Source organism: Chelonia mydas, chromosome 6 (genome assembly GCF_015237465.2).
Source record: "Chelonia mydas isolate rCheMyd1 chromosome 6, rCheMyd1.pri.v2, whole genome shotgun sequence".
NCBI classification, from domain to species: Eukaryota; Metazoa; Chordata; order Testudines; family Cheloniidae; genus Chelonia; species Chelonia mydas.
The window spans coordinates 34,996,368-35,020,159 of NC_051246.2; the positions used below are offsets into that span (position 1 = coordinate 34,996,368).

At 41.0% G+C, this 23,792-nt stretch overlaps 1 protein-coding gene and 1 long non-coding RNA gene across 4 annotated transcripts in view; one reads left to right on the plus strand and one right to left on the minus strand.

Moving 5' to 3' along the window:
• The first annotated feature begins 769 nt into the window (after positions 1-769).
• Positions 770-22,035, plus strand: LOC122466188. The gene is made up of 3 exons (XR_006291521.1): positions 770-1,420; positions 16,991-16,996; positions 21,894-22,035. It is a non-coding gene; the product is annotated as an uncharacterized LOC122466188 (long non-coding RNA).
• Positions 14,063-23,792, minus strand: part of RIC3 (RIC3 acetylcholine receptor chaperone) — a 33,907-nt gene continuing 24,177 nt past the window's right edge. Inside the window, exons 5-6 of one of the 3 annotated variants that reach the window (XM_037899762.2) lie at positions 19,422-19,567; positions 14,063-18,293 (exon numbers count right to left, since the gene is read on the minus strand). In XM_037899762.2, coding sequence (XP_037755690.2) covers positions 17,800-18,293; positions 19,422-19,567 — 640 coding nt within the window. In that variant the 3' untranslated portion in view covers positions 14,063-17,799. Of the gene's footprint in view, positions 18,294-19,421; positions 19,571-23,792 lie in introns of all 3 variants that reach the window. The other 2 variants (XM_007057101.4, XM_037899763.2) reach the window with 2 other exon arrangements.

Below are 23,792 nucleotides of genomic sequence, written 5' to 3' on the forward strand. Positions count from 1 at the left end.
GTATTGATATCTCCAGACCGTTGTGATTGCATAGCACCATAAAGGAGCACTGTTCTCACTCTAGAAATACATTTCTACATACGCTCTAGAAGGGCGCCCAGAATAAAATCCTGTATCTCAACACCCCAAACTTTAAGAGGACCTGGAATCTTATCAGGGCTCTGGAGCCAAATTAATGCTGACCATTGTTTGTATAGTGCTGAACCAAAGCCCTGGATGCAAAGCTTCTGGCCCATCTCTAGCTTTTGATGAAGGAATTTTCAGAGAACTGTAACCAGCCATAGACATTATTAGGGTGACCAGGTAGCAACTGTGAAAAAACAAGACAGGGAGTGGGGGGTAATAGGCACCTATATAAGAAAAAGTCCCCAAAAAACAGGACTGTCCCTATAAAAACAGGACATCTGGTCACCCTACATTATGAGTGAGATTTTCAAAAGCTCTCAGCATTGTACCCCAATGAAAAATCCCACTCTGTATGTTCACTGCCAGCTGAAGAGAATGTGATCAGTTCAGCCCAGGGGTACAGTGAACTTTACTTCAATAGGTCCAGTGTGACCACTTACATCTTAGCAACTTTTCATAGCATTAATTTGTTTGTTTTGCAGTAGTAACCCGCTGAATAGAGACAGTGTAGGAGACAATCCTTGCCCTGCAGATTGGTACCAGTAGATTTAGTCTTTGATGATAGAACAGGAGAGGATAGGTTTCAGAGTAGCAGCCATGTTAGTCTGTATCCGCAAAAAGAAAAGGAGTACTTATAGCACCTTAGAGACTGACCAGTGAGCTGTAGCTCACGAAAGCTTATGCTCAAATAAATTTGTTAGTCTCTAAGGTGCCACAAGTACTCCTTTTCTTTTTTCAGGATAGGATAGTCTTTCTTCCTTATCCTGCAAAGAGCTGATGGACTCTTACACCTAAGCAGTGCCACTGATATTTAGCGGGTACTCAGAAATACAGAGTTTTGGTTTGAAGTCAGTGGATCTCTGCACAGCATAAGAGTTGCCTCTACTAACCTTTTGCAGAACAGGAACCTGATGCTGTCAATTTCTAAACTGGCTGAAAACACATGATTTTGTGACTCGGTGAGAAAACACATGTACAATTTGTACTGAAGTAGGCTCTTGCCTGTAAAATACCTCTTCAGATAAATCTGGTTGCCACATTTAGTAGAATGGCACATGGTGGCTGCCCTTATTAGAAGTATGGGTTGATTCTCAATTTCTTGTCAAATCTCCATAAAGGACATGTTTGTGGTTATTGGAAAAACATTGCTCTCCATTCTCATATAAACCTCAGTTTGGCCTTAGATCTTTCTGCAGATGAAGACTATACATGTCACTACACACCACTGATTTTCCCCTAGCTAATCACACGTGACCTCAGACTCCTCCCATGCACACTGCTCTGTGAAAATACAGTCCTTCTGTTTGCTTCTGCCCCTACTAAACTCCCTTTTACATTTTCTAATCAGTAGCCACCTAAAATTGTTTTGTTGCTTTTTTAGTGTTTGCTTTGATATTACAGCTGGCTGATGAGGAGAAAAAGATTTGTGAAAATACTTTCCATTTTGTTTTTGTTTTTCAGAAATTTCAAAATATTTTGCTCTGAGTACACTGAACTCAAGCTCAGTAGCTGACACTCAGAAATACATTTGGGTTGGAAGAAATTGCATTAATACTTTTTTAAATGTATTTTATTTAACTGCCAAGAGGGTATAAATAATTCTTTTTAGATAGGTGCATGTTTGTCAGAACCCTTACTAAGAAGACTTGAACTACATGACCTTTCTTGAAAGCCTGTTTATTAGGTACAGTGTACTGGTTTTGTCAGATTGCTTTATGTAGATGATGCACTTAAGAAAAGTTAAGTTAAATTGTTGAGGAAAACTTTCTACGTGCTTTATAATTTGGTTGGCCAGTAACTGTTCTAACAATTGCCACACAATGAGTATGTTTTATGTAAAACTACAGTAGCACTTTAAAAAAAAAAAACACTTACAAAACCTTGCCTATACATAAATAGGAATTTTTTTAAAGCCCTGCTTGAAAGTCTGACCCCACAGATCCTCAGAATAACAACAGGCTATGTTGCATACGTTTGTTGATGCACACCATTTGGAAAAAGTACCCCTAAAAGACACAGTCTGTATTAAAATTGGCCTAAAGTTGAAGCATTATCTAGTAGTTAGAGCACATGACTGGAGAGGAGGAGGACCTGGGTTTTAGTCTCATGTTGACTCACTGTGTGTCTTCGGGCAAGTCACATAACCACTTTGTGCCTCAGCTTCCCCATGTGTCAAATGGTGATCATTATTATCAGACCATCTTCCCAGTTCTATTTTGAGGCTTAATCAGTTGAATGCTTTGAGACCCTTGGATAGCAGATACTATTTATGTGTTAGGTCTTACATTTCAGTTGATATTGCTGGAAACATAAAAGTGTGAATTATTATTTGTTACCTGGGCAATTTAGAGAAACTTACTAGCTAATGAAATTGTTGGGTAAAATCCTTGCCCCATTAGAATCAATGGGAGTTTTGTCACTGATTTCAGCAAGGCCCAGGCTTTCACCCTCAATGTACCCCTGATTATCAAATGAGCAGAAAAACACTGTGTCAGAGATATTGGGCAAACAATGTGATACTGTTTTCCTTTTTTCCAAAGTGATGTATAGCTGTATTTTAGTGTACATTTATAAGTCGTCATAAAACCAGCATTCCTGAACGTATTCCATTGACTCTTTTAATCCTGTTGCCTGGTTGTCCTTCCTTCATGTTGAAAATCAGGCACTTACAATTTGGGCGGCACAGTGTCTTTTGCATAATTTTTCTATGAATCAGCCGTTAATAACTGGCATGGTGCATGTCTGCTTTAAAACCAGTGCAGCTCATTTAGGAATGTCACAAGTAACACTAAATTGTAAAACAAACTTTCCCAGAAAAACAGAATGAGAATGGTAAATCATATTTACTTTTTAGTGTTAAGACCTGGTTGATCATGAAGATTTGTGCATATGATGAAATCCTAAGGAAATTACTTGTTAAGAATTTCTGTTTAGAAGCTTCTCTTGAGGTTTGGATCTCATTTAAGTTATTCAGAAAAACATTAAGGCCCTGATCCTACACTAAACATTAAGGCACTGTATCAGTAGGCCCCTGTACCCAGACATAACCACATTAACTTTGGCCACAGCAGTGTGCCAGTGTGAAGGCAGTTGCAGGATCAGGAACAAAAACTTAAAGACTGGGAGTTTCATAATGGCCTAAGGGAGTCAGGAGCCAAAGTACCGATAGGATTTGGGCTCTTAACTTCCTTAGGCACTTTTGAACTTTTCCCTCCAAACCACTTACTAAAATCACTGTATTAACTGCTAACAGATGCACAACTGCATGATCTTCTTAGTCCCATTTGATTCTGCAGGCTATTCTGCACTGTCTCAGATACTGATACTATCACTTTATACTACGTTTGGCCTTGAGCCATGGGAAAATCCCTTCATTTGACCAATCATTTTTGTAATGCAGAATACCCCAAAACGTAAGAAATGTGAATGGATTTTTGTTAATAGTTCTGCTTTAGGGACCATCTACCTTAGAAAAGTAACAGTTGAAACATGTTTGTCAGACATGGCTATGGCCTACCCACCTTACAGGAGGATTGTTTCCTCCCAGTATGGAGTGGATAGAAGACATCCTAAGGCTTGACATTGGCCAAAAGCCTGTTCCCTAATATACAAAGGATTTCCTGTCCACCCTAGAAAGAAGAAATCCTATTATAATATAGTTTAGCCTCAGATGTCTCTAAACATGGTTATTTTTCTAGCACAGATGATGGCCTTACTTAAAGCATTCCCAAAGAAAAAGATAGGGCCCAGATAAAGCTGTGATTTCTGTGTAGCTATAGATACACTACCTTGGTCCTGCTGAGAGAGAGCTGCCTTTGCCAGCAGCTTTCTTTGCCAATCTGTGGAGATGCATTTTGGATGGTAGTCAGTAGCTGTCTTAGGGTTATCCTAGTGGAGTTACTATGACAAACCTCTGATTTTTCTCCACCATATAGGCTCAATATTTTGATGCGCTGTCACTTCCTTGGTTCTGGACTTCAGTATTGTCCAATACCAGCTGCAGAGGGGTTAGTAGTAGATCAGAAAAATGCAACATTTTCATGAAGAAAAGAATGCAATTTCCACTACATTTCTTCTGGACCTCCATCCACCCGCACATTTTTGACCAGCTCTAGTTTGGAGTCTTAGTGGTTGGCATTAGGAAAAAAATGTCTCATTTAAACCAAAACAGGGATTTATAGACTTTATCACAAGGGCTTACCACCTGTCTGACTGATAACTCCTACTTGCCGGCAGTCCCATTGCTAGCAGTGGGATGCACTCCAAGAAATGTGAACCCTGATATCCAGGAATCACTTTGGCAAATCTTTAACTACATGACAGGTTTGGAAACTCATCTGCTCATACTCTTCCTTCACTGAAAATTTCCTTTTGTTATGTTTCTTGCAATAGTGTTCCATATATTTTAGGGTCAGTTTATGTTGTTAGGCCAATAAATATCAAAGCTCCTAAACAAACATCTAAAAAATAACACTATGTAGCAGTTCACAAGGACTGTACAAGTTAGCTAGTAAAACATCCCCAGAGTGGTGAGATAATATTATTGTCCTCTTATTGTTGTTAGGCTATCTGAGATGCTGACAGGTTAAATGACTCACACTAGGGCAAACAGCAAGTCATTAACAGAAACTGGAACTAGAACTCCAGAGATCTTGGTCCCAGATCTGTGCTCTAATGATTAAAGTACAGGTGATTCATTTCTGGGTGGAGGTACTCAGTTTTCAGCTCACATTGATAACACTAACCTCTTTCACTTTTACACTGAATATTAGGAAATCACAACTCCATCAGTTCTAAGATTTCTCACCAGGAAATTGAAAATCGTACCAAAAATCCAGCTTCAAATAATTTAATCCCATAAACCCTGCTTCTGCCGTGGCAGGAGTTTTTATTGGTCTGGCCATTAAAATAAATAGAGTAAGAGGGACATGCTGTATGTGGAATGGTCAGTACCAGAGGAATTAGGAATCTTCAACAGTCCAGAGGCCATATTTCATGGCAGGGGTTTTGCAGAAAGGTTTCCGTATTGTGTTGTGGTCTCTCCAATATAATGTAGGTCCTAGTTTGTCTCCCCTTGCCTCCCCACCCCACGTAATTAATGGTAGCTGAATGGCTTATATTTCTCCATGGTATGTGTGAGGAACTAGAAAATAATAATGCAATTTACCAATTAGGTAAATTCTTCCAATTCCTTCACCAAAATCTTCCATGTTGGCACAATTATTTTAAATCGTGTTTTGTTTTGTTTTAAATTGGGGGCCATATTATTCCCATGCAGAAGCCTTTAAGGCTGTCTTTGTGTAAGTGTCTGAAAATGAAAGGCTGCTCAGCAAATAAATTAAATCAGGCCAGCCAACTTCTGCTTAATAAGATAACATTGGAAATTATATTCAGTTCCTAACCCTTCCAGTTCTTTCCAAGGTATAATGTACTTACGTTGCAAGTATAAACACATCATTTACTATAATTCTCAACTTCATGTCTGGGTTCAGGTAGGGACATGGCACCAGGATACCCCTTTTAAAGATTTATAACAATGTTTTGCTACTAAGATGAGTCTGGGGCAGATCCTCAGCTGTTGTAAATTGTTACTGATCCATTGAACAGTGCTAGGACAATTTACAACAGCTGAGGATCTGCCCCCAACACTGTGCTATATTTGTTTTCAGCACAATTGACCCTGGTGACCCTATTTTGGAATAGTTAGGGCAGATAGTGAGGCTGTGTTTCTACTCGGTCTAACTTCAAATAATCTTTTATAGCCTTAGTTACACATGCTAGTTGGATCAATAAATTTCTGGCTTGGAATCCCTGCTTTTCATTCTTCATCCAGTTCTCTCCTGCTTCAAGGTGCTATGAGTTAAGCTTATCTAGACAGAACAATAGTGTGATTTGTGTCCATTCAAAATGATCCAACAGGACTTGAATTTCCTATTTCAGTGAATGAATGGCTTGGGAACAATCTATGGCCAAGAATTGTCTGTAGAAATTGATTAGTGCATAGTTTTGATTAGTGAATACATTTGTGAAAACTGTAAACTGCCCCTGGAGAATTGATCAATAGAATTAAAGAGGCTAAATGAATAAACTGCGATAGGGTAAGCTCTCAGCTCTTCACCTCTTTCCATATTTTGGCTCATCATAATGGAGGGGATGGTGGAATTGTCTAACTCCGCCTCCCTGATTCTCTCAAGGGTGAATATTGTGTGACTACTTCCAGGAGGGTGTTGAGCCTTTTAAGGCATTTGATGCCCTTATCATTGGTGTTAGTTAATTTGCCAGATTGTGCCTTGCACTGGTGCAATCTAAGGTAGTTGAACTTTAAAGCCTGGATCATCTCTGACCAAGATACTCAAGCGCATTTGTAAAATAGATTCACTTTTCCCTTATGCTCAGTTGTGGCAATTAAGATCTGCTAGGCTGCTCTAAATATTGGCTCCCTAAGGTGTATTGTCCAGACACAGCAACAGGTCGCTGGGGACCCTCACCTCTGGCATCTGCTTCTTCTGGTGGCATGAGAGAGCCAGAATGTGACCATGCTCAGAGGAAGGCGTAGAGCACACCAGTATACTTGGGCTTTACAGTGGCTCCATTATGACAGAAACATCTGTTTATTTTTAACTGTTCATTGGAAAGACCAATATTTCTTTTTCTCTGCCCCTCCTTCCCCCCACCAAGGATTTTGATGACCCTGATGACATTCATAGCAATGGTCACAGTGTAAGAAAACCACTCAGCATTTCACAGCTGATGGTTAGTTATCATTAAGAAATGCAACTATTGAATTCTCAGCCATCATTCTGCTACATCCTGTGCATGATTCCTTTTGCATGCTTGCTTCCCACTCTACGTACAGTAGCTCATTTTGTGTGCCGGTGAGGCTGCTGCAAAGATGTGCATGGAACCTTAACAAAAATGAATGATATTGCATTAGAGATATACGTTCTCTAATGGTCAGGAACAGCTTCTCATGAGCGGGAACCAGTTTTGACTGGTGGCTCTTTAAGCATGCTAGCATTTTCAGTCAGAGTTCTGTATTGATGTGCTGAACACCACTGCATATAAGAACACAGAAACTTTAATCACAGCTTCTCCAAATGGATTTCTTTGTTCTTTCTAATTCCAATGGTTTCAGCCTTCTGGCCATCTTTTCCTGGAAGAACGAAGACCCAAACTGAGGAGGGTAGTTACAAAGAAGCTAGGAAGTAAGAAGGAAGTCCATGTACAAAGGCTGTACGGTTTCATTTTGTACCCAGAGTGGTGTACAGGCAATAGAATGAAAGCCACTCAGTGAGTGAATAATTGACAATCAGTGTGATTTCTGTGTGAAAGCTTTGGCATACCATTTATTGGAAACCTTTTCTCGCTAATAAAAGACATCCTCATCTATTGGATGGTACTAACAAGGAATAATGGAATCGATATTGCTTGATGTTATATAATGATCATTGGTGGGATGATATGTTAATGAGAGCGCTTGGGAGCAGTTCTCCTTGTACAAATTGTTTCTTTATCCAGTTAGTGGAAAAGCGTGGTCTCTTGTTCAGATTTTGTACGTACTTGTTTGTATCCCCCCAAAGCCCATTGGAGTAAATGAGATTTTCCACTGACTTGGATGGACTTTGGCTCTATCCCCTGCACCCACATACTTGTGTGCCTCCATGAAGATATCCCTGTGGCTTTTTTCTTTGTTTCTAAATTGGGCTGACCTTGACTTAGAGAAATCAAGCACTACAGGTACTTGCATAAATATTCTTTAAAATAAATTGGCCATCAGAGGCCAAATTTAGCTTTGAAGTACATCCCATGAAACCCGATTAAACTCAAAGGAGTTACACGAAGCATATGTCAGTGCAGAATTGGGCCTGTTCTATGGAATGTGCCTTAAAATCATGAGACCCTATATTGCAACCAATGTGATGTATAATAAAATGTATATTGTAAGTAGTTGTGCATGCTGGAGAAACTAGACCTGTCACACAGCCATACTTTGCAGAATAATATCTAATAATCTAACTTGCAGAGCAATTGCAAAATCACCTAGGAAGGCTCCCTGAGCGATAAGGGATATCAATAACAAACTAACAAGCCTTTTAGCTCCATATTCTAAAACTTGTAAGAGGAAAAAAATAAATGTTTGGCCTTTAAGTTTATTTTGTTGGCACTTTAAAGTATAAGTATAAATGTGTACATGGCATTTAAACAAAGGACTTCTTTCAAAAGAGACTGATGAGATGTTTTATAGTCACATTATAAAAAGAGAACACATACGTGCCCTACGTAACTTTTCATTCGTTTTTCCAACATTGCCCAATATGTTTGATATGAATTCACAAGAAATTTCAGCAGGTGTTAATTAGTTAATTAATCACACTTAACTTAATCATCGCTGCAAGAAACATGAGAGATAACTATCACTTAAAGTTATAAAAAAATTTTTTTTTCAATTTATTTAGCTTGTGCATACGATAGAAATGATGTGTCCAGTCAATCAGTAAGGCCCCAGTCTTGCATTGATCCTGCACTGACTTTGTGTGGGGGCTCTGTGCAGGTGCAGTGGTTCATCTATGCGCCTCTCATTTCTCCCTTGTTGAATAGATTCTTATAAACATGAATAGGGGAATGAAAATTATAATTTTATTAAAGGATTTTTTTGAATCCAGGACATGCTTATGAAAGCTGGATCTCAGAAAGTGGATGTTTTTGCAATTACTCATTTTCCAAAAGTCCAAGTTTATGTTGACCCCTTAAGATAATTCTTCAAAGCACTATTGTGATCCAGCTAATGACAAAGTGAAGCCTCTGGTGTAGGATATTAGGTGGTAACTAACCTTTTTAGGATTTGTTGGGGGTTATTTGGCTCTGTTAAGGAAGTTTAATCTTTGTTTCTGATTTCTGTTTACTTAAACTTCCAGAAAGTAGAAATTGTAGATGCTACATGTTAGTTTTGTTTTTGTTGTTCCTATAAAGGGAACATACAAAGTTTACTGAAAGATTCTTTTCCCACAGTAAACATTTTTTTAGTTCATCACTGTGCCTTTCCTAAAACAAACCAATGATTATACAGTAAAATTTGACTATGTTACTGTCTGGATTTCCTTTAAATATGAGGATCAAAAAAGGGGAAATGTTCTGAATTGGAAAAGTTTGTGAGTTAATCTTAAGAACAAGTATTTAACCAGTCATACTTTTTTCAGAATGCCTAGAATGTGATATGGCTCTTTGCATAAGACTGTCTTATCCAGTTTTGAGTGGTCAGGCATCTTACTTTTGTTTCAAACTATCTGGAGTTTTAGATAAATCTGCAAAAATGTGCTTTTCTGAAGTAAATTTCTAAAGAAACTCTTTCGTATTCTGGAGCAAATGTATTTATCAGTATATGTAAAAACTAATTTGGTATTTTCACAATTGCATTGTGTATGTTGTAGACTTTTCAGTGTTTGTCGATACAAAACGTCTGCGGAAAAATTAAACTTGAATTGTTTCAAACAAATAATGACCGTTTTTAAAAAGGCTTGGGACTCTCCTCTGAAACTACCTGTGCAGTAGTAGCTAGAGAACTAGTTAGGCATACACAGAATGGGCTCCCCACCATGTTTTTCAGTGAATTTTCATGTTTAAAACAAATACAACCCTCGTGAATTGTAATGGGCCCAGTTCAGCTCGGATCTAAGCTCACTGACTTCAGTGGAGCTGTAGCCATTTGCAGCACTACATGTTTGTACTGAGCTATATCTTACACCCTGTGAACACAAGGACTTGAAACTCTTGCAGAAGGTGCAAAAAGCTCCTCCCTCCTCTCCCCAGGTGAAGGGGAAATGACCTCTAGAGGTCCTAACTGGCCATGGGGAAGTTTTCTGGCCTGAAAGAGGCCTGATTCGCTGTTGCCCTTTCTATTACATGTCTGATTGGGACCACCTTGTCTGCTATCCAGAGGGGTTAGACTGACTGCTTTCTCCTGTCTGCTGCCCATCAGCCCAAGGAGCATGCTGATCTGTTTCTCCTGACCAGGGGATGCACACTTTCAGCCCTCTGCAGAGAGCAGACTGGTGCAGACAGGAGAGAGACGGGGTCAGGGCTGCCCATGCAGCCTGTGATGGGAACTTCAGGGTCAGGCTTGGGGTGAGTGGGAGTGCTTGGTGCCTGCTGACCCTACATTTGTTGAACCTTTTGTATAAAATGAAATGAAAAATCAAAGAAACCATCCATTAAATAAAACTAAAATAAATAAAACAGAAAAATTCGACTATAAAATTCAACAAAATCTCAAATAAAGCACTACGAACAATATATTACATTAACTACATGTGTGGCAGTGAGAACTGCCACATGGGGAGGGGGAGGAGAGAAAAAAGCCCAAGCAGCTGACTCCAAGTAACCACTCATCTCAGAGGATGCTGAGAGCAGGAGGTGTCGGGAGTCAAAATCAGCCAGGGAGGAGGCGGTAACACACACAGCCTGGGAGGCAGGCTGAAGGAATGCCAAGGAGGAAAAACAGAAAGGGGTAGGAGGAAAGGCAGTTGCCTTGGGAAAACGTTACTGAGTCTGGGGAGGGTTGGGCATAGGTGGGCCTGCCTCCCTAGAAACTTTGAACTCACTAGAGAGGTCAGTGAACTTATGGGGAAATGGGACTAAAGACTCTGGGTATACAAGATAAACTAAATACTGATACACCCCGTTATAAGTATTACTATGGAGTGACACATGCACACACCCCCCACTAAGCATGCTGCAATGGAACAATTGCTAAAGCTTTCAGAGAGTTAGCCGTGTTAGTCTGTATCAGCAAAAACAACGAGTTCTCCTTTTGGCACCTTAAAGACTAACAAATTTATTTGGGCATAAGCTTTCATGGGCTAAAACCCACTTCATCAGATGCATGGAGTGGAAAATACAGTAGGGAGGTATAAATACACAGAATATGAAAAGATGGGAGTTGCCTTACCAAGTGGGGGGTCAGTGCTAATGAGCCACTTAAGGTGGAAGTGGGCTATTCTCAACAGTAGACATGAAGGGGTGGAAATCACTTTTGTAATGCTAATGAGGCCAATGTAAATAAGGGGGCCCATTTCAAACAGTTGACAAGAAGGGGTGAGTATCAGCAGGGGGAAATTAGATTTTGTAGTGACCCATCCACTCCCAGTCTTTATTCTGGCCTAATTTGATGGTGTCCAGTTTGCAAATTAATTCCAGTTTCTGCAGTTTCTCTTTGGAGTCTGGTTTTGAAGAAGTTTTTTTGTTGAACTCCCATCTTTTCATATGCTGTGTATTTATACCTCCCTACTGTATTTTCCATTCCATGCATCTGATGAAGTGGGTTTTAGCCTACGAAAGCTTATACCCAAATAAATTTGTTAGTCTCTAAGGTGCCACAAAGACTCCTCATTGTAATTGCTAAAGCGAGGTTTAGCTGATTGCCAATACTCGTCTTCCCCACTTCTAATTTCTTAGCATTAAATAAAAGATTTGGTCTTTGCTGATATCACAGCTATGGTATTTCTGGGATTTGCTGCTGTGTATATGCAACTTAAAATGTGTCAGTGCTGAAACAACAGACACAGAAATGAACCATTTAAAAAATCTTATTTGGTGTCTTGCTTGCTGTCGCACTGAGAGCGATGAGGGCAGTTGAAAAGGATTGATTGTCTTGTTTGGGTAAAGTAGTTCTTATCAGAGAATCATATTGTGCTGGGTCCTAGAGCCTAAGCTTATGTTGCACTTTTTACAACATGCCATTAAATTGATAAAGAAAAACCCTAACAAATGGGACTTAATTGGTGTCAATGAGTGATGCAGATGGAAGATTACTTGAGTGTTTCACTGCTACCCAAACGTCACCTCATTAGTTCCATTTTTAGCATTCTGTGTATCCAGCACTGATCTGGTAGTCCAGACGTCATTTTGTAGTCTGCTTGTTACGCCTGTAATTGTCAGCAGTGGTAAACAAAGTACCAGAAATGATTAAGTGTGGGGGGGGTATATATAATTTTATTGGGACAAAAGATTTCATTTAAGCAAGACGCTCGCTACTTAGTTTATTTTTAACAAGATGTGTATTGCTTTAAATGGCTGGCGTGGGTAACGCGGCCACTTGTATATCAGCACAGTACAGTGATGCACGCTGTCAGTGAACCCCGTAGCATTGGGGAATGACTGTGATTGTGCCAGAGCTAGCCCAGTTTTACCACGATCCCAAGTTTGAGGGGATCTGGATCTGGGATTTTGACTTGGCCAATTATAGAGGTCAGCCCTCCATCTATGAAGTTCTGATCTGGATCCAGATAAGCATGTCTCCAAAATGTAGAGCTGTCTCTACTAGGAATTAGAGGCAGTACTGGTAGCGATGCCAATAATTAAGGCTGCCCAATGCTTTCCATTATAAGACCCTATTTTTAGATGCTTATATAAATATATACTTATCTTGAAGAGGAAACAAGGTAAATTAATGTAAACAAAAATAAGTTAGCTGGGGTAGAAGCGTATTATTCAGTTCAAGACCTGCCTGTAGAAGGAAGGCTATCAAACTAATGCAGAGGAGAGAGATTCCATATTTAACTACAGTCTGGGGCTGGACTATCAGTTCAGGACTGTATGCTGCCTACTGTCCACAACAGACTTTCCATTGATGTCAAAGAGAGGTTTGCACAAAGAGCAAGGAGTGAATGCAGCCTTTATGTAGTTATTAAACTTCATGTATTGTTGATGTGGTACCTTACTATCTCACACTCAGTCTGAAAATATGGTGCCCTTTAGGCAGTTCGTTATCTGTCCACGCTCAAATACTATCCAAGCCATAATACTTGTGTTATTTCCCATTAGGGGGAATAGATCACTCCCATCAGTTCTTTATGTGCTGGCTTTTCCAGCTTCTCTCTCGCATAATCTTTAACTCTACCTGTTTGGTACCTAAAATGGACTTCACTTTCCAAGACAGTCAACCTGGCACCTATACAGAAAATTGCATCCCCTTAAATACATTTAATTTAAATAGTCTATATATGTACAAGTACAGTATAATTCCAGTTATCCGAATTACCTTTATCTGAAAATTAACTGTCCCCCATGTAGCCCTATGTTGGTTACTCACCGGCTAATAACTTCTCAATTAGCCTCTTAGCATCTGTTAGCCTTAATCACTGACTTTGTATTTTTATAGCAGTTCTGAGCAGTTACCTAATCTTGTTTCAGCAACAACAGCTTGGCAGGGCAATGTCGAAAAGAAAAAGATCTGTGTGTGGATCTAAAGCAGAATCCACAGATTCTCAAGAATTCTCTATTAAGCAACATCAGCATTACTCCCTTCATTCCCTGTATTTCTATACCCGTGAAACTGCAGCTCAAAGTAGATCAAACCTTATGATAAATTGCATTTATCATGGCTAGTCATCCATCTCTGCTAGGGCTACTACTAATGCTTTAAGCATTTTCAACCATCTGTCAACTCTATGAAGAAAATAAATTAAACAATCTTACAGTTGTTTTTCTTCTATCCCTCGACATTTGGTATTTCCTCTCACATCTACATTCATCTGTGATGATCAGTCCTGGACCAAGGCAAGTTTAAAGTCTAGTATCTCATGAGCTGTTAGGGCTAGGAATATTTAGAAAGTGAGAAACCTCTCCCCTTTCCACAAGTAGCTTTTGTTTTTAGCCATGGTAGAGCCCAAGTTATCAGACCTCAAATGTGTCACTGGCCAGGGATTCACTATTGCCTTGGTTGGGCATTGGGCCAACTCAATTAAGTTCTGAAATATTGTTTTAAAGAGATTTCTATATTTCATCAGTTATTTCATTTCCTTTGAGGTCTGCTATTAGGCCAGGCTTTATAGAGAACTGGATATGAAAATAGTACCAATGTGTCTTAAATGAAAAGAAAAACAAAAACCCTCTGATAATTTTGCTGTACAAATACCCAAGTACACATACATCACATAGTAGCATGGTATAAAGATTTTATTGGCACATGTTTGAGATGCTAATGAATTATTAAGGGTGTCTTTACCAATCCTCAGTAAAGTGGGCATCAAAATTGTTCGTTCTTTAGTACTTTCTTTCAGATTCTGCCTTTGGTTATTGCATGGATCTGAATTGACTTTGCTATTGCAAAGAACGTCCCGCATTTTAGTATCAAATGTTATTAAAGAGAGTTAACTCTAAAGATGCATGTGGCACTTTTACTCAATTTACATTTGTTTTGAGATGTATAGCAAACAGCAACCAAAAATCAAATAAAAACAAAAACCTTTTTAATTTCACAGACATGTATTTATAAACAGTAGGACACTGAATGCTAGAAGCACACCTTCTCAGACATTAGAATTTCCTAAACCCTAATTTCCATGACCTGCTATAAAATCTTATTCGCATTCAGGAACCCAGATGCTCTCTTTGTTTGTCATGATACCATTTGGGCTCCTGCAGCAGATTAAAATGCACCGTGTGCTACATCAAGTCTACAAAACAATGACTGTGGATGATAATCCTGTTTAGTCAAATCCATTACTCCTGGGGGAATTCTGTGCCAAAAAATTAAAAATTCTGCACCCAATATTTTAAAATTGTGTGTATTTTATTTGTCAAAAATAACAATATAATCACACCAGTTTTCATTATTTTGGTCATTTAAATACCCATCAGCAACTGTGTCTGTGCCAATACAGACAACAAAAAAGATTCAGGAAATGTTTTTTAGACAAATAGATTCCTTACAAGACATATTGATACAGAACTCTGAGTAATAAGTAATTTAAACTACTCTACAGAACTGTTGCCTGTACCCCTCAGAAACAGTGCAAAGGCTGAGGGGGGTCAGAGAGGACCTGAAGGAGGGGGAAGTAATTGCTGGGAAGGAGCCTGGCTGTGAACTTGGAGGGTTGTTAGTGTGGGTAGGAAAAATATGAAACAGGTTTTTTTTAGGGAGTAGGGAGTGATTTGTTAGGGAGCTTCACCCATGCAGCTCCTGGCTGACCCTTAGCCTTTCCCATTCAGTCAGGCCATCTGTCTCTGTCCCCCTATGTCCCTCCAACCCCACTCAGACACCCAATCCCCATGTGTCCCTGCACCCCTTCTCCATGTGTCTCTGCACCCCCTCCCCACATGTGTGTCTGTGCCCCCACTCAGCCACCCCCTTTTCCCATGTGGTCCTGCACACCTTCCGCCCAGTCCCATGTGTCCCTCCACTCTCCTGCACTCCAAACTCCTCAGCCCCAGCCCTAGTCCCCCTCTTGCAGGCTGGCCCAACCCAGAACCCTCACCCCACTGCACCCCAACTTCCTGCCCCAGCCTGGAGCCCCCTCCCACACCCAAACTCACTCCTGGAGCCTTGAGCCCTCTGAACCCCTCATTTCTGGCCCTACCTTGGAGCCAGTACCCCTTCCCACACCCCAACCTCTGGCCTCAGCTTGGAACCCCTCCCGCACGCTGAACCACTTGGCCCCCAACCTGGAGCCCCCTCCTGTACCCTGAACCCCTCATTTGTCTGTATCCCTTCCTACTGCCGCACCTCAGAGCCCCTTCCCACACTCCAAACCCCTCAGCCCCAACCCAGAGCCTGCCCACCCCAGCCAGTGCCCTCACCCCATTCTGTGCCTCAGCCCCGTGAAAATGAGCGAGTGAGAGTGGGGGAGAGCGAGTGTCAGTGGGAAGGGGCTTGAGTGAGCGGGGGGGGGCAGGGCCTCGGTGCAGAGGCGGTTTTGTGTGACTAGAAAGTTTGCAACCCTACTCCACCCCGCTGTGGCCCTCAGCCTCCACACTCATTCAGCCCCAAACACAATCTGTCCTCCCCCACTAGCCCTTATGAACCCATCTGTGACCCCCTCCCACTCCAGCAGCCCCATGCTGTCTGATTCCCTGTCTCCTGACTGGCACTGGGAAGAAGGCAGGTTCATTCTCTTCCCTATGGTAACTGGGGCTGGCTGGGAGTGGCTGCTCAATTCTAGTGCCACGGTGCCCCCTGGTGGGCAAAAGTTATTTTTGGTGGGTAGAAAAAAAAGCATGCAGTGGCGCAGAAGTCCCCCAGGAGTAATACATGAAGATGTATGTTAACAGCCAGAAGTGTCCACAGTCCCCCGACTGCCTTTCCCTCCCCTGGAGTATTTGCTTTTCACACAACTGTTAGTACAGCTAATAAAGTATTTTACAAGCACTGATGCTGGAGCTACATGGAGAAAGAAATGCCGCTTGTAAAGGGCGGGAGCACATTCCCTAAATGAAGTGGCATAATGTCTTGCCACTGAAAACAGTGCCCTTTTCAGCAGCTGGGCATATAGGCAAACAAGAGACCAAGCAGCTCATTAGAGCATTTGTTTTCAAGCACATGATAATATTAGCGGGCAGGGCGCATGAAACAACTTCTGGTCTGGTATCTGACAGCACCTGCCATTACTGCTCCAGCTTAACACTTCATTAAATAGAGGTGAGGAAAAAAAACCAAAAAACCTTCAGTAGCAGCACAAAGCTGCTCCACGGGATCCCTGTGGTGAAGGGGCGTCCACATGTTCCAAGTGACTGGCTCTATGCGAACCACTCCTGACGTAGGGGAGGTGCTTGGGGCTGTGCAGGGCATGCCTGGCGTGCCTTGTGTGCATCCCCATCCAGGTGAACGGCCTAGCGGGAGCTCTAGTGCCGCAGTAAGTTAAGCAACCCTTGCCCCCACCAGAACTTGGAGCAGGCTAAGAGCCACCTTCCCTTCAGCCTCTCCGTTGCGTGAGGCCTGTGCTAAATGTTGTTGAGACACGTACTCAGAAAGTAATCAAACTATTCAAGACATAGCTGGAGCAAGACGGAGTCCTAAAGAGACCACAACTCTTTACAATGGATGCATTTAAAAATAAAGTAAAAATAAATATATTCTAAATAGAAGAAGAAAAGAGTTTACAGTGTTTTCACTATGATTTTTCCCTTCTATGGACTATTTTCACAGTAGGCTGCTATCATAAATAACATACAATGTAAACCTTAGTGGACGCTTTGTGAGAGGTTTAAATTAAATGATAAATTAAATGATTAAATGATAAAGGCATGTGAGCACATGCAGCCCTGAGACACTGTTTCACTTCTGAAAGTGCATGCAGGTACTTGGCCCAGAGTGCCCCAATGGTCAAGGAATGCATATCCTGTTCTGTCGTATATATTAATTAATTACTGTGACAGCAATGTGGTTGAAAAAGGAGTTGGTCATTCGTGTTGTCCCTGCAGATTGCCTTGCCGGTTAGGTGAGAAGATACTTACCATCTGCTTCAGCGCAAAAGAGAAGCTACGAAACTTAACACATTCCTCTCCATCTTCCTAAATAATCTGATGCAAATGGTCTTGTTTTCATAACTGATAGCTGTCAAAGGCAGCAGGTAGGCTCGAGGCAGGACACTACAGTGCAGCTAACATTTCAGAGGAAGAGGTGGTTATTCAGAGGCAGTAATCACACAGGATTAAGTAAAGACAGAGTGTGGATATTGGAACAAAATAATCTTCTGTTCCCGTTCATAGCAGTCTCTAGCAAGCATGTGCTGGACGCAATAATGGAGTAATTTAAAGAGGGCCATTAGCTTCCAGTTCAGGTAGTGGTGTGATCATGGCCAAGAGCTGGAAATGGAGAAGATAAATGTGGGTCAAGAACAAAGAACACAGGTGTGAGAGTTTGAGGACTCTTGCTATAGCCACACATGGTGGTCCCTATTACTCAAGTCCCTTTGTGTTTCGCTTTCTCAGCATGCCTACTGCATCCATATCATTGACTTTTTGGCTTTTCAGTCCTGCTTTTTCGTTGTCAGAATCCATGGAGAGATCATCTTTGGCTGTGTCTTCAGCCTCGCTGCAGCTGTCAGCCTGGAACCCAGCATTCTCTGCGATGACAGCAGGATCATCCTCTTCATAGTGGCAACAGTAGCACTTCTCAAAGTTATGGCTGTGATGGAGAACACCACCTTGGTCACTGAAGCTGATCTGCTCGTCCTTTTTCTGTCCTATATCATGGTTTTCACACTCTGTAGTGAGAGCAGACAGTAAAGTTTCACTACACAAATAATCCTCATCTTCCATAACCTCCATTCTTTCAGCTATCTCTTCAGCAGAGGGCTCGTTCAGATCAGGGTAATCCACAAGGATTGTGTCCTGTCTACGCTTGAAGCATTCAGAATTATCATAGACAGGATAGGTCTCTTCTGGATAACCTTAGGAACAAAAGTGACATGAACCTTAAAATATTAAATCCAGTTTTAAAATAGACCATCCTGATACAACAACCACGCTGACAAATCTGTTCAAGGAATTTAGAGCTTATCATAAGAATGTTAAAGTCTTGTAGGGGATGGGGTGAAATCCTGGCCCCTTTGAAGCCAATGGCAAAACTCCCATTGACTACCATGGGGGTCAGGATTTCCAACAGATTTTCAAAAGCACTTCACACCCACCACTGGGGCTAGATTGAGCTATGGGAGCTGCTAGGTGACAATATTTTGAAAATCTTGCCACAGATCTTTAAGTAAACACATTTCTGAATACTTCAGTGCCTCTCTAAGATATGTTTTGAAGACCTCGGATCTAGAATTAAACAACGTCCTTTACAATGTTGGATAACTAGATAAAACCGAATGCTTTTGTTTATTTCATTTTTTTAAAAAGCATCAAGAACTGGACTAAGAAAGCAGAGCTTGAGGCTACCATTTATGTTCTGGACGATTCTGAAAGCTTCCTAAAGGGCAAAAAATTAAGACTACAATTAAAAAAAAAGCCTTTAGAATTCAACAACACCGTCAGGATGTTTTTAAAACACCATCACACAACACAACAATGAGAAATCAAAAGGAGTTTAAAAAGCAGAATTTTAGAAAGACAGAACTCCCGGAGTTAAGTTCTCCAATTATCTTTACAATATTAGAGCAAGCAAAGAAACAAAACCAAAATTAAGTAAATAAGGTAAAATATATTGGTTCTTATTTCTGTGGTATAACGCTGAAGAAAATAAAACCTGGCCAAATGAAGAAAAGCACAGAAATAAATCTATGTCAGCCAAGACAAAGTATCAACTGGCGTGTACTCAAGCTCATCTGCCAATTCTGGCAGCAGATACTGTGTTATCCAGGCAATGTGAAATGCTGGATAGTTCAAAATCCATTTGCTCATTAATATAATTGGAAAACGAATCCTTCTTGTAAAGTCTTGGAGGCCACCTTTCTTAAAAGAAATGAGGCAACTCTGCAGGAGTCTGTTTGCATTGGGGGGGGAGGGGGAATTCTCCAGTTCTGGCAAAACGACTTTGTTCAGATGACAGTAAAGAAGAAATAAAAAACCGCATTTACCTTCCCAATCCTCCATATAAGGAGCTTCTTCAGCTTCCTTCTCTGGGGAGATGCCATCTATGAGTTTACCTTCCTTCATGACCCTAGTGATCTCTCGGAGCTGCTGCAGTAATCTCTTTTCCTGGCCTGTTGTAACATTTTGGGCCCTGCTAGAAAACATCAAACACCACTCCTGAAGGAGTCTGGATGGCAATATTATCAGTATTTAATATTTGTGTACAATAGGATGGTCACAACAAGCAAGAGGGGCAGGAGAATGCCATATGCAAACTAAAGTTATGAAGTTGGTGGAGAATGCAGCATGGTAACTCTAAAGGCTATTTTTTTTAAAGATGACTAAGACTTGGTAGATCCTTGGTTGAGACATTACGGGAAAATGCATGTCCTGTCATGTTGCTTCATTCAGGACCTACCCTAAATTTCAAATGACACATGACACAGTGTGTGTAGCACTCCATGACGACTCCTCACTGACAGTGTGGGCAGCGGCTCAAGCAGCTCCTTAATTGTTGCTTTGACAGTACTGGGTTCTCATTGGCCAGTTAAAGTATTTTATTTGCAGACTGACAGCCATCATTAAGCCAGTTGGCCAGCAACATAATGTCATCCTCAAACGGCACAGGCAGGATAGCTCCATTGGGCAGGAGGGAGAGATGAAAAATTAGGGTGTTTTTGCGTTTAACCTTAATGGTGGCATCTGGATTTGAGGTGAGAGAAATGAGGTTATTTTAGGATTAAGTCAAAAGTATAGTCTCTACTGGCATATCATTTCACATCATTTATTGATATATTTTATTATCCAGTGAATACAAGCTCTTTGCTATAACTGCTCATTGTACAGTAATCTCAGTCTGGTCAGGGGAAAAAATATTCAGGCAGCAGGCTTTTCATATGCCCACCCTTTGCTTGAAACTGAGTGATTCATTGTTTCTGTCGTCAGGTTCTCCCATGCTGATTAAATGCCATGAACAGAGAAGCAGTTAGTCTGAGCAAACTATTTTTGTTACTGTCTTTCTAAAAACAGCTAAACATACAGCACAGCTGTGATTTAAAAAAATTTGGCGTGATTATAATATAATTTATGCTGGTGTAAGGCAGGAATCACTCCACTGAAGTCAATGGAGTTATGCTAGCACAAAAGCAGTGTGAAATTAGAATTGGGCCTCTGGTAAAACTGTCAGAGTGGTTAGGGATCGTGGGTCAGATGCTGTTCTCAGTTACACAGGTGTAAAGCCACTGATTTCGTTTGAAGTACTCTGGATTCAAACTGTATTACTGTGACTCAGGAACCTCTTTGTCCCAGCCAGGGTGCATAAGGGTACAGGGATCTCTGGGTCTGGGTTCTACATTCTAGTTCACCAAAGATATGTTATCTAGGTCTGAGAGTTAAGGAAAGTCACCCAAAGGGGAACCTCACACTCCTGTTAGGCAGTGAGGAAGAGATGCTTATGCAAATTGAGTACTGTATGGTTCACAATGGATGCCCATTTACAGTCTGAGTAAAATGTTAATAGATTTGTGGAGAAAAAACAGGTTTATCCTGTGTTGGAGCAAAGACAATGAACTTTTGGAAGTACATCTGAGGTGCAAATGAACACCTGCTTGTCCTTCATCAATGTGAAACAAGTTGCCACAGGACTTGGCTTCATGAAAGAAGGCCCTCGGCTATCCGAGCTGAAAAACATTGTGAGAAAGAGTTTGGGGGTAAGCAGTACCTTATTCGCTAAGAGAGCATTGTGTGAGTTGAGTGTAGGCTGTAGAATGTGTGTTATGATTTTATTTGCTATACAGTAGAACCTCAGTTACAAACACCAGATTTAGGAACTGACCAGTCAACCACACACCTCCTTTGGAACCGGAAGTATGCAATCAGGGAGCATCAGAGATACTCAAAAAAAAAAAAAAAAAAGGCCAATACAGTACAGCGATGTGTTAAATGTAAACTACTAAAAAATAAAGGGAAAGTTTAAAAAAAGATTTGACAAGGTAAGAAAACTGTTTCTGTGCTTGTTTCATTTAAATTAAGATGGTTAAAAGCAGCCTTTTTCTTCTGCATAGTAAAGTTTCAAAGCTGTGTTAAGTCAATATTTAATAGTAAACTTATGAAAGAACAACCACAACATTTTGTTCAGAGTTTCGAACATTTCAGAGTTACGAACAACCTCCATTCCTGAGGTGTTCATGACTCTGAGGTTCTACTGTATTACCCTTTCCCCCCCAGTATTTCTGTTTGCTATCATATGACTCTCTATTCATTGTTAAATAAACTTACATTTGTTATTTCTATAAACAACTCTAAATGCTGTGTGTTAAGCTATGGTGTACTGTTCCTCTGGGAACAGCAGGCCTGGTAACTCAGAGTGTCCAGTGGAACAGGGGCTGGACACTGCAGCAGGAGCCTGGACTCAGCGATTGGAGCGTGCACTCTATATGCCAGCCTGCATATGGGACAGCAAGCCTGCATAGGCTGAGAGGGGAGTGCTTTTCTTGCCTGTGACTGGGAGAGTTAGGGAGTTGACCCTAGCTAGCAGGCATAGACAGGGCTCCCTCTCGCGATGGGGCAGGTAGTAGCAAGGTGCCCCACAACTGTGGGTACCTCTGGGTAGCATCGCAGTGACGGAGATCAAAAATTGGCCATGTGAACAGAAGATATTGTTTTTTAAGTATTCCTGTAAGATGAATGTCAAACCTAACAGGGGCACTGTGCCTGAAACCAGCACACAGTTGGGGATGCAGGGTTCTCTCCGTGGCTTCCTTGCTCTGCACACAACTTTCACTCTGGTATATCTGCTCTGGGAAATATGACAGCTGTGAGCATCAGTTGAGAGCTTCCAAATATGGGCCAAATGGATGCTTGACAACATGCTGTATTTTTTCTTCACTGTCACTGCACATCCCCCACCTCTTACACACTCTTACTGGCAGAAGACACCTGTACGCCACTCAAATTCCTACGATAGTTGAAATTCTCCACGCAGTCTGACACTAGAAAACGGGCTATTTACAGAGCTGATGGATTTTATGATCATGCTACTTTCTCCTTTTTCCTTGGATTTTAGCAATGGAACTGGAACTTTATTAGCTCCAGTTATGTTAACCAACGATGGGCAGCCGTTCTGACAGACAGTAGAAAACTTCCAAAGGGCAAGTCTTTATGGACTTGACAAGTCTTGTTTGATAAAATTACCTCATCATGCTATAAATCAGATAGGGCAAAATTCCACCTCTGGGTTTCATTGAACTCTGATGGCAGAATTCGCTCCATAAAATTGGTCTGGGTCTGAGATCACAAGTGATAAATATCTGAAGTGTGCAGTTGTGAAATTTGAAGACATGTATTTGAGATTACTGTTACGTATCATACCATATGAAATGGGTTTTGTCAGTTGTCTACCCTGGGCTGCGGATGAAATAGAACTGCCAGCCCAATCCCCCTTTTCCAGAGACAAAAAATGTGTAAACTGAATAAATATCACCTTGAGACAGCAGCCAGCCACCGACAGCCTACGTGAATCTGTGCTGCGGCAGGGTCCTAGCACAAGGAAAAGTCTATTAAGAGGTGTTCAGCACTCTATGCTAATTGTATTTGAAACTCTTGAATAAGGCTCTATAGTGTGGCTTTAAATGTCTTGCTCAGACAGTGAAATTCACCACTATGCAGAGGGGCAGCACAAGTCCTATGCACTATTTACATCCCACCAAAGCCCTCAAACTAGAACTTAAATGAAACTTAAATGCTGCATATGCTATGTGATGGTCTTCGGTCCAACGAGACTTTCACCCAGGATACCCTGAATGCCTGGACACTGCATAAGAGGAGGAGGAGGTGGCAGACTGTTTGCACTGGCATTTCAGATCGTTTCAGAGCGTGGCAGTTGTTCATTTTTGCTGTGGATGCTTTTAGCTCCAAAAGAGCGATTACGATTTATCATGTCAATGAAGCACATGCTGCATTGTGGAATCCCAAAATACTCATTGGCAGGTACGGCAATGTTTTTATATACTTACACTGAGATCATAACAGTTCCTAAGGAGCTATCAGGATTGCTATGAAAATCCGTAATCGGAGCTTTTGGTCTACATCCTCTTAAAATAGCACCATTAAAGCACAGCTATAGGCTGAAGAGAGACTGTAAAAATGGCTCCATGGAGTTCTATATTTATTCCCTCTCAATTTCCACAGCACATTTGTTCAGTTTATGGTAAAAAGATGGTTTTTCTAATTGCCATCTCTGTCAACGTGACTTTGTACCTCAGAATGAAGTTGGGTCATTTCTACCTCCTACCTAATAATCAGAAATAAAGATTTTGCAGCTGAACGTTAGCTGACAATTTCATTGAGGCACAAGCCAGAATAAAATTCAGCTCTTT